The sequence below is a fragment of the Lathyrus oleraceus genome, chromosome 2 (genome assembly GCF_024323335.1).
Source record: "Lathyrus oleraceus cultivar Zhongwan6 chromosome 2, CAAS_Psat_ZW6_1.0, whole genome shotgun sequence".
Taxonomy (NCBI): Eukaryota; Viridiplantae; Streptophyta; class Magnoliopsida; order Fabales; family Fabaceae; genus Lathyrus; species Lathyrus oleraceus.
In genome coordinates, this window is record NC_066580.1 from 447,097,397 (window position 1) to 447,109,752 (window position 12,356).

The 12,356-nt window shown below is 30.7% G+C and overlaps 1 protein-coding gene across 1 annotated transcript; it reads left to right on the top strand.

Moving 5' to 3' along the window:
• The first annotated feature begins 4,650 nt into the window (after window positions 1–4,650).
• On the top strand, window positions 4,651–8,182 carry LOC127120228 (phosphopantetheine adenylyltransferase). Its single transcript, XM_051050639.1, has 6 exons — window positions 4,651–4,890; window positions 4,976–5,047; window positions 6,609–6,668; window positions 7,025–7,119; window positions 7,625–7,694; window positions 7,822–8,182. Exons 1-6 carry the CDS (start codon window positions 4,771–4,773, stop codon window positions 7,939–7,941), a joined length of 537 nt encoding a protein of 178 aa, XP_050906596.1. The 5' UTR covers window positions 4,651–4,770; the 3' UTR covers window positions 7,942–8,182.
• The last annotated feature ends 4,174 nt before the right edge of the window (window positions 8,183–12,356 follow it).

The following is a 12,356-nucleotide window of genomic DNA, read 5'->3' on the forward strand; positions in this document are numbered from 1 at the left end:
TCTTCCTATTACAGCTCCACTACAGAGATCTTCGTACTTCGACCAACATCATCCGTTTTCTTGAAATACATCCCAGCTTCATTGAAAACTACATCTCGACTTATGATACACCTCTCGTGACTTGACTATAGGCACCACAACCTATAAGCTTTGACTTCTTCAGGATATCCAAGGAACATACATCTCAGAGCTATAGATTTAACTTTGTCTTGCCTAATATGAGCATATGCTACACAGCCAAATACTTTAAGTCTATCAAGATTGGATGAATGTTTTGACCAGAATTCTTCAAGTGTTTTCATCCCCAAGGCAGTCGAGGGGCACCTATTTATCAGGTAAGTTGTAGTCATGACTGCCTCAACCAAAAAAATTTCTCTAATCTCGCACTAACCAACATGCACCTCACTCTTACTATAATGGTTAGATTAAACTTTTCATCCAAACCATTTTGTTGGGGAGTACCTACAGTAGTGTGACTTGCAATACCAGATGCAACCTAATAGTTGTCGAAAGTCTCATTGCAAAATTCAAGATCATTATCAATCCTCAACCTCTTGACCTTCCTGCCAGTTTGGCTTTCGAGCAGAGTCTTCCAACTTTTGAAATTTTAAAAAGTTTCATCCTCAACTTTCTAAATGAATACCTACAACTTTTGTGAGTAATCATCAACTATGGATATAAAATATCTTGCACCTGAGTATGAAAGATCTCTTGCATGCCCCCAAAGACCAGCATGGATATAATAAAGGGATCCATGTGTTCTTTGTTTAACTTTGTTAAACTTCACCCTATATTATTTACCAAATACATAAGGTTCACAAAACTCCAGTTTTTCAACCTTGTCACCACATATCAATTTTTTTTCAACAACTCAACCATGACTCTTTCACTGGCATGGACAAGTCTCTTGTGCCATAGCTCAGTCTTCGACATAGGTTTTATGGACGCCACATCCGCTGAACCACTTACAACCTCATCCTCAAGGGTATACATGCCTTTCCTCTTAATGCCTCTTAAGACTTCCTTCGACCCCTTCATAATCCTTAGGATAATTTGCTCTCCTTTGAAAATATATCATTTCTTGTCGAATTCACCAAGAGAAATCAAATTCCTCTTAAGATCGGGTACATACCTGGAATCAACCAACAGGATTATTGACTCATCATGGAGCTTGAATCTGACAGATCCAATTCTTGCAGTCTTGCAGGCTCCATTGTTTCCCAGCAACACTGATCCACCATCTTGATCACATAATTTCTCAACCACATCCTTGTTTGGAGTCATGTTCCAAGTACAACCTGAATCCATAATCCACTCCTTGCTATAGTCGCTGCTTGGAACCACCAGAACATCAGATGATTCATAATCATCTTGCATAATGGTTGCATTGCCATTATCCTTTCCCCCATGATGATTCATACGTTTAGGGCACACCTTTCTTGTGTGTCCCTCCTTATTACAATGATAACACCTAATTGCAGGAGCATTACCACCATAATAATTTTGTAGGACTTTACCATTCTTCCTCTCATACTTACCATCTTTCTTTAAGAACTTTCCTTTCACGGATAAACCTTCTCCAACAAAAGAAGATTTTTTATCCTTTCATTCATTCAAGTCCTTTGAGTACAAGGCTGATTAAACTTCTTCAAAGGTTAGGATATATCTTCCATACAAAAGGATTTCATTGAAGTGAGCACGAGGTATTGGTAAAGCACATAACAACAACAACAAAGCTTGATCTTCATCATCAATCTTGACCTCAATATTTTCAAGATCAAGAACCAACTTGTTGAACATATCTAGCTGCTCAGCCAAGACTTTGTCTTCACTCATCTTGAATGAATACAAAGCTTGTTTTAGATAGAGATGATTGATCAAGGATTTGGTCATATACAAACCCTCGAGTTTGCTCCATACACCCGCTACAGTCTTCTCCTTCGAGACTTGCCGGAGAAACTTATCACCAAGGCTCAATATGATGGCACTGCAGGTTTTCTCAATCATCATCGTCTTATCCTTCTTTGTTAGGGCATCGTCAATCTTCTTCGATCCTTTTAACGCTTTTAACAAACTCTACTGAATCAGTAGAGCTTGCATCTTCAAGCTCCACAAACCAAAATTATTCACACCGGTGAATTTCTCAATCTCATACTTTATTGACGACATCTTCTCCTCCACGCTCACCGCACCAATTTGTTATAAAAATGATGTTTATAAAATAGAGTACGATCGATTTCTTGATTAACAAGAAAATCATAAAGTAAAGGAGAAGAAAGAAGAAAAGAGAAAGACAATTCAAAATAGTTTAAAACTAAATTCTTGATTCAATTACACATTAGGAAACAATATTTACAATTGAATCTCAACCACACCACTTTCTCCCCCTAATTAGGATTATCATGGATTGATGAAGAAATGATGTCTGATATGATATTTATAAGAAAATTAAACCCTAACTTTCAACTAACATACTAAACAATTAGCCCAATTCGACATGATAACTTAAACAACAAGCTAACAAATTTCGACAGCTATACTACCTCTTCGACTTTGACATAATTTTCTATAACACTAACTTATAATCCATAAGCTACATAAACAATATAATACCACTATATCCCATATGGGTGTTCGCGGTGCGGTTTGAGTGATTTTAACTCAAAAAATCATCCGAACTACAAGAGAAAAAATGTGGTTCGGTTCAGTTCAGTTTGGTTCGATTCAGTTGGCTTTTAGATTTAAAACCAAACCAAACCAAATCAATACGGTTTTGGTTGGTTTGGTTGGTTTGATTTTTTACGAGATTTTTACTGAGCCATACATACACCTATAAAAAACAACATGATTTTGTGTTTATTCATTCATACATTACCAAATAACAAAAATTCATCATATTTAGACAAAAACTTCTCATTAAATATACAAAAATCAGATTAGACAAAAGTGGAAAAAAAGTAGCATAAAGCAATAGCAAAAAACATTATAATAAAAAAAAGGAGATAAAAGATTATAAAAGATGAAAAAGAAAGAACAGAAAAGATGCGAGATTAGAGAAGAAATGTGCGATAAAAATGTAATTGAAAGAGAAAACAGTAACATAAAAATGAGAAGATGAAAAAGAAAGAACATAAGAGAAGAGAGATTAGAGTAGAAGAGGCGAGACATATATGACAAAGAAGATGAGAAGAATGTGTGATACTACTGTGAGATATTTGAGAAGGTTGAAATTGAAACCTTATGTGTGAGTAAGAGAACATCGTTCTTAATTGTAAGGTTAAGACATAATAGGTTTGAGTTTTGAGTTGGATGTGGGATAAGTGAAATTTGAGTTTAAACATAAAACAATTTGATTTGGTTTAGTTTAGTTTGGAAAATACAAATCGCTAACCAAACCAAACATCACAATTTTGTTAAAAAATGGCCCAAAGACATCCGAATCAAATGCGTTTTTTTTTTCTAGTTTTGGTTTGGTTTGATTTTCGGTTTTCTTTTGAGTTGATTTGGTTTTGAACATCCTTAATATCCCATACCCTTTTCTGACCGATTTCATAAATCCAAACAAATTAACATTCGAAATGGTAGTGAATCCAATCATTTTGAATTGATTTTTTTAGTGTAACTATTTTATCATTAACATATCAATAATAATGATATGTTGAATCAAAATAACATTTTGGTTAGTAGGTGTCTCAGTAAGATTGACACATAGAGAAAAATTAGTGTAGCAAATTAGGTCTCTGAAGCCCTTAACCTTAAGTATTAAGGGGTTTCTATGAAAGACAAAAAGCTACGCCTGAGTTTAGGGGTGTTCGCGGTGCGATTTGGATGATTTTGACGCTAAAAATCATCCGAACCACAAGAGAGAAAAATATGTGGTTCAGTTTGGTTTGATTGACTTTTAGAAATGAAACCAAACCAAACCAAACCAATGCGGTTTGAGTTGGTTTTGTTAGTTCGATTTTTTACAAGATTTTTATTAAGTCATACATACACCTATAACGAACAACATAACTTTATGTTTAGTCATTCATACATTATCAAATAACAACAAAACTCATCATATTAAGACAAACACTTCTCATTCAATATACAAAATTCAGATTAGATAAAAGTGAAATAAAAAATATAAAATAGTAGCATAAAACAATATAAAAAAAATATTATAATAAAAAACAAAAAACGGAGGAGATGAGATATTATAGACGATGAAAAAGAAAGAACAAAAGAGATGCAAGATTAGAGAAGAAAGATGCGATAAAACATAATTGAAAGAGAAAACAGTAACATAAAAATGAGAAAATGAAAAAGAAAGAACATAAAAGATGAGAGATTATAATAGAAGAAATGAGACCTATATGGAAAAGAAAATAAGAAGAATGCGCGATACTACTATGTGAGATTTGAGAAAATTTATAAGTGTGAGTAAGAGAATATTTGTAAGGCCAACACATAATAGATTTGAATTTTGAATTTTGAATTAGATATAAAATAAATGAAGTTTATGCTGTAACATAATTTGATTTGATTTAATTTAATTTGATTTACAAAATATAAACAGTAAACTAAATCATACTGTGCACGGTTTTATTAAAAAATGACTCAAACATATAATTAAAGAAGGAATTAAAAAGTGCAATTAAATCTAATTTAATTATTTTAGCATTGAGTGATAAATCCGCTCCACCATATTCATACACGAGAGTTATCATATCACATTCACCGCTCTTGCTTACACACTTCCTTTGACTGGAACCTTGAGAAGTGACTATGGCGGTTCAAGATGATCCCATGGTGGTTCCCAATCTCTCTCCGCCCAATACCTACGAAGCTGTTGTCAATGGTGGCACCTTTGACCGATTGCATGACGGCCATCGCCTCTTTCTCACCGTCTCTGCTTCCTTTACTTTTTTTCACTTTTCAATTTCCATTTTATATATTCAGATTCTAACCCTAAGGTTGAATTTCTACATAGGCTTCTGCTCAGTTGGCGAAGAACCGTGTTGTCATTGGAGTTTGCGATGGTCCTATGCTTGTAAAGAAACAGGTTCCTTTTTTCCCCCAATTCTACACATATCATAACAAACTATATATATTTTCTTCTTAATTCTTTTTTATGTGGATTCAATACTTTCCTTGTCTATTACTAGTAATTGCTAATTATATTGCAAATGATAGCGATAATTGTTGGTTCTTAAACCCCAAGGGCATGGCAGCCAAGGTTTGGGACCCAAAAGCGTGTTATCTAGGTCTCAGTTTCGAATTCCTCAGGGGAACAATTCATGTATTAGGCCAATCCATACATAGCTCTGGCTTCGATTGGGTCCTGCTGCTAGATGGTGGTGAGATTGGTATCAGGATTAGTATATCGTTAGGCCGGATTGTTAGCAGTTACTTGTTGGTATCATATTTACATCCTTTCCGGGACTTGAACCCTGCTATGAAGCACGGCCACCTCTAGGTGTAGGTGTGTCGTGGTGTCCGACACTTGTATGACATCCGTATGACACGTGTCAGAAAAGTCAGACAAGTGTCGGAAAAGTCAAACAAGTGTCGCCAAAAAATGGTTTTTTTTATATGTTTCAGACACTTGTTGAATCGGTGTCCGACACCGGTGTGACACTCATGTCACACAATTCAAACAAGATTTTCAAAAAGAAATTGTTTTTCTTTTTGCTTCATCACACCTTATACATTTTTTTGTCCAAATCACATACACTTCTAAAAGGGTTAAAAATGTTTTTGAAACCATGATATCAATGAAGAATTAAAAATATTAATTTTGATTAGAATATTTTTAATTCTTTTAATGATAGAGGGATAAATGAAGCTCAAATATAATCATATACATAGCGGTGTCGGAGTGTCCATGTCTGTGTCAGAGTCTATGCTTCATAGGAACCCTGGACTTCCAACTTCTTTCAACCCTTAGCTCAACTGGTTCAAGCCTATTATGTTGTTTGATTTGGTCATTTAGATTTTGTATTGTGGATTGTTATTCCGGAAATATGTTGTATACCAAGACTTGGTCGTTAGTTTGTGTTGTGAGAGTTAAAACAACAATGAAATTACTAGTATGAAATCTGAACTTTGCTTTCATCTTTAACTCTCATAAATCTCTTGCTGAGGTCTTTTTTTACTATATTTTGTTCAAAGTATGTTAAATTTATTTTAGATTATTGTGGTTGGGAGTAGTCAAAGCAGATTAAATCACGTATAAGAATATTTTGAAGTCAAAACTAGGGATAATCTTTAGATATCTGTTTGCAAAATTTCAAACAATTAAGCTTACTTTGTTACCTAAATGGGGAAAATTATTGAATACTGCAGGTTCAATGTTTGAAATGTTTAGCTCTTAAAAATCAGTGATATAACTTTTATCTGAAGATATCCTTAATAAATGATATAGAAGCTGCCTAAAGCTAAAGCCTTTTGATCCTGTTAACTTACTTAGCAATACGACATCAATAGCTATATTTCTATCTGACAATCTTATGGCCTGTGGGTTCTTACATATAAAGGAGTCATTGTATTCTCAGCGTGTTTTCTTTTCATGTTTAGATTTGCAATTGCGATTTTGTGATATAATCCTTTTTGCACTTATGCAGTTTGCTGAACTCATACAACCAATTGAGACGAGGATACAAAATGTCAAAACTTTCATAAAGGTTCGAGTCCAAGCAATTCCGATTTTTCGCTGTGTTCTAAATTCATGATACATGAAAAAGAAGAATCCTCTGCATTTTTTGTAGTTTAGTTTGAACAAAACATTGACATGGATGTATATTTATACACATCTTTGAACATCTGTCTGACAACAAATATTTCAATTGACATAGTTTTAAGCCTGAGGTTGCAGAATTTTTTATTGTTAGTTTCTATTTGGTGCATATGTGTGATGATAAACGACATACTAATCTGCATCCAACTGTATTCCGCCAATTGTATATAGTGATTATTATTGCAAGATTTATTATATTTTTTATCATTTAAGTTGTGACTATGAGTTTGGTCTAACATGCAGTCTATTAAGCCAGAGTTGGAAGTGCAAGCTATACCAATTACAGATCCATATGGCCCTTCCATTGTTGATGAAAAATTGGAAGCTGTGATTGTGAGGTTTGTTATATAGCATACTTGTCTGTACTGTATTGGATAGTGGTATGAATAGACATTATAAAATTTAACTTGTGACCAGACATTTCATTCCTAACAGCTGTTGTGATATTGGTGTTTCATGATAATTGAAGTCTTCTTTGGTAGCAAAATTAGCCAGATGTTTGATCTTAGTTGTGGGAAAGGGACACTAGTTTCTCTAATTGATTTGTTACTCAAGAAAAAAAATAGTTCAAATTAAAGATGAAATGATATAATGGGTCATCTCTAAAGGAAAACATATCGGCTAACCTGATCTAGCATGCCATTTTGAAGAGGACTTCGGTTTGGTCCTTTAACAAGGAATCACCCTAGAACTAGACCTGAGCAGGATATCTTATCTTCTTTTTCTGTCGATTGTTATGATTTTGTGACATCTTTTAGATTATAGTTACAGTATAAACAAATGATATGCAACTCTATATATAGAGTTATTTGGTTACTAACTGTGGAATTGGTTCTCTTATAGCAAAGAGACTTTACCTGGTGGGTTGGCTGTGAACAGAAAAAGAGCTGAGAGAGGCCTTTCACAGTTGAAGGTTTTAATTTACTGTTTATTTTGTTTAGTTGTTATTTCTTACATTAAAAAAGTTAAAAGAAAATATGTTTATACTTCTCAAAATACTTTGTCACACATTAGAGATATTTATTGATGGATTTGTGCAGATTGAAGTTGTAGATTTGGTCTCCGGAGATTCAGGTGAGACTAAGCTGAGTTCATCAATGTTGCGAAAGCTTGAGGTTGAAAATGCCCAAAAACAAAGTTCAATACCAAAGACAGAGTAGTAACAAAGATTTGTTGACATGTATAAAAACAAAGACCGAGTCTAAGATGTCCATTAAAGCAACTAATAAGCAGGTGCATCAGAGTCGAAGATGTACATTAATGCAACTAATAAGCAGGTGTAGTTCAATGATGTATTTATTTATTTTTTTAAGTTAAATAATCACGTGTAACAAAAAGATTATGGTTTTGTTAGGACACATATTTTCTTCCTCTTTGAAATACCTTTGATTAATAAGTAAATATTAATGTTGCCTTGCACAAATTAAGAAATATGTTTGAACCCAAAAAAAAAAAAGATGATAAATACCCTTGATTTATAAGAAATTTGAAATATACACTTACCTTTGATCACTCCACTCACTCATTTATTCTAGTTTTTCATAAATGTAAGCATGAAATAATTGATAATGTATGAGTATAATGGACAAAATCATTTAATATAACATTGGAATGACGATTATGGAGGGGGTAGTGTGAGGGATATTGCACATAGTATTGGAGATATATTACTTCCAAGTAGTAATGGGTGCTTAGTAGTGGTTATTTATAGATGTAACCACATTAGAAGGTAACTTTTATCATTTTGTAATATTCACTTTCATCAATACAATACACATTTGAGCTTTTCTTCCTTCTCTTCTATGGATGCATGCTATGTTTCTTAAATATGGTATCCACCTTGAAGGATCTGTTGCATTCCTTTCTTCATTTTTCATTTTCCTATCATTGATTTCATTCAAGTTTTATTTTCCTGATCTGCATCATTTCTCGTTTCTCCTCTTGATTTTCGCATCTGATACAACGATTTCTCCTTCAAATTTGGAGTGGTTCATTCTGATTCCATTCTGATTTTGTATTCATATGTCATGTTTTTGATTCAAAGCACAATTTCTAGTCCGGTTCATCTCAATTTCGTTCAATTTATGGTGTCGTCAAATTTCTTCCCAATTTTGTCTCGACTAGATTGTGATTGCGTTTTTGTTTTTCTTTAGTTCGATCTACCGATTTTGCTTGCTTTCGTCTTAGATTCTTGTTCATTTAAATTTGTAATTCTCCTTCCGATTCTGTTTTGTGATTCTCATGATTCCAATTCTGATTCAAGTGTTTGGAATTGTAATCTTGATTACAAATTTCACGGCCTATATTTTGCAGATCGATTCTTCATAATTCTATGTAACTTTTGGTTCTTCGTATCAATCTTGGAGGTTTCATATTTCACATACTGTGTTGAAGATTGATTCAATTCTGCTTGAGAGACTTCACAAGATCATTGAGTTTTGGTTCTGCTTAATAGGCTTCGCAAGCTCCTTAGCAGAAAATCATGGCATTGATGCTGTAATTCATGTTAATCATCTTGTTCATTCCTATTTCATTTCTTTTAGATATTCTAATTGTCGAGTTTGATGAATGTTAAATTGGAAGCTAGTTGGATTTACAAGAATATCCAGATTTCCCCCAAACTATTTGTGTAGTTCTGTTGTGTTGAAATTTGCATTAAAAAAAGGAACACAGAGAAAGGGTTGGTTATCACCAATCTGGCACGGTGTTGTTTATTGCTATGGATGCTCAGATTTCAAAGGCATCATTTCTTTCATTTGGTGAGCTTATCCCCCAATGAATTTGTTCTCACATGACTGCTCGAGCACAATGTCTGCTCAAGATTAATGCAACTATGTGATTTAATGTTTTCTAAAAAGGCTTACTTTATTATCATACTTGGTCCATAATAATAAAAAATGGTATGACAGGTAATTGGAAGTTTGTATTCTTGAAGGATAATGCACTTTGAAGGTAAGCTTTAGTGACTTGTTACTTCTTTGTTGTTGGGGATTTTTTTTTGGTCTATGGTGATCAAGATGTAACACTTCTATGAACTTATGGATTAACGCTTGCAGAATATTTTGAGTGTTGTTGCATGAGGAAGATGTTTGTTGCAATTGTCTTTTGTTTTTTTTTAATGGAATTGTGTGAGAGAATTTCTTAATGCATCTTATATCTTACTTACACATCTCGAAAAATATTAAAAGATCTCATAGATTTTGGAGATACATTTTCGGACGCACTCCAAACACACATTTCATTTGTTTTTAGTCACGTCCCAATTTTATGAATAAACTAGGTTGATACCCGCCCGATGTTCGGGGGATAAAATGAGATTTTTAAGTAGTATTTTAAAATATTGATTTCGATTTTGTTTAGTATAAAAGAGTTATAATTGAGACGATAAGATGAATAAGATAAAATAAAGAGAAAGTAAAAATTTAAGAGATAAGAAATATGTTTGAGTCATAAAAATGCAAATAAGAAATAAAAATTTAATTTTAAAATATAAATTATATGTAAAGAATTATGAATAATAGTTGGAAATTTATAGTTTATTTTTGTAATATATGTATATGCAATTATAATTCATAATAATATTTGACAAATAATTTGATGTTTGTCTATTTCAAAATTCTAAGTTAAATTTAAAAGTATTGTTTGATGATATTTTTTAGTATTGTAATGAGATTTACTATTTGAATTTAAGTGTGTACCATGTAATCAGAGTTATAATTCATAATTATATTTTTTAAAAATTGAAGGATTTGTTTGTTTGTTTGAAAGTATTCTTTTATCTTAAATATTATAATGTATTTTTTGCGTTGTTATTATAGTTTTAAGATTGATAGATACAAATGAATATTTTGAATAAATGTATTTTATGCATAATTTTTTATGGAGTAAATTATTATATATTGCACTTGTTTTGAAAAATATTGATAAACATCTAGGTACGAAAAAAATAAACATAATGATTAGTATAGGAAAAACAAAATAAATTGTATTCTTATAATAATTTTTCTATCGATTTGTTTAAAAATTAATTAACTTAGTATTTTTTTTTGGAGAATAAGTGTGTGTAATAAAAAATAGAGTGAAATTTTAATATTTGAGTTTTGATATATGGTTGATAAACAATTTGTAGACATATATAATTTATAATTAGAGGTGTGCATGGATCAGATCATGAATCAAATCAAATTGAACCATATATATGGTTCGGTTTGGTTCTTAAAACCATTTTTATAAAACCAATTTATTTTTTAGAAATCGGTTTATAAGTGGATCGGTTCGATTTTAAACCGGTTTTTCAAAAAAAAAAATAGTTAAAAAAAAACAGTTTTAAATCAATTTTAAAATCAATTTTTTATTTTCTTAAAAAAATTAATTTCAAAACCAATTTTATAAAAAAAATAGTTTTTAAAACTATATTTTTAAAAAATCAATTTTATATCAAAAATAATTTTATTTTCTTTTAACTAAGTTTTTTATTTTCATTAATTATAAAATTATTTTATATAAAAAAATATTTATTTTAAAAAATTACTTTAAACTTGACTTTTATGATCACCACAAATAATATCTCGATTAAAAACAATCCCAAAGTATGATGTGTTACATAAAAACGGTCATAAAATAAAATAATTATGAATCATATCTCTATAAATCATAATTGTTCATAAAATAAATAATTCATCAAAAAAATTGTTCAAATTTCTAAAATCTCTCATAATTGTTTATAAACAAATTTTATGAGGTTTTAAAATATTTTTTCTTTTAAAATTTAAAAAACATAAAAAAAAAATTAGAAAAAAAATAACAAATATTCAGAAAAAAGAAAAAAAAATATAAAAAAAATTGAAACTAATAAAATTATATTCTGAAAATAAATTTATTTTTTTTACTGAAAAATATACAAAATATTTTGATAAAAAATATCTTTTTTATTTAGAAAAAAATAATAATTTTATTTGAAAAAAAATATCAAATATAATTTTTTCGAAAAAAAAATCCAAATATAATATTTTTGGTGAAAAGAAAAAAAAATCTGATTTTTATTTTTAAAATAATTTTTTTATAAAATTTTAAAAATTTTAAAATATAAAATTGATTTATAATGTGATAAAACATGAAAACATACGAATATAAAAATTTAACGCATAGTAAAATTTGGATACCAATAACAAAATCAAATTTTTATAATGGGTAACGGTTTATATTTGGATAACAAAATGGATACCCAAATTTTTATTTTAGCATTTGGTTTGGTTTTTTTTAAAGTGGATCAATTTGGATACCAATTTGATTATGGATAACCGGTTTTTTTGCACACCCCTACTTATAATAATATATGTTTTGATGTATTATGAATGCACAATTTGTACATGTATGTAATTATGAGTGAAATGCAAGTTCAAAGGAGGTAAATCAATAGGTATATATGAATTTGTATGAATTTTAGTTAGAGAAATATTAGAGATGACTTATGGAATATGAAAATACATGTATTTTAATCTATATAATTTTATAATTTGAAGAGTGCCACGTCATATCTTTAATGATGTGACAAGTAAAAGAATGAATTGTCAAA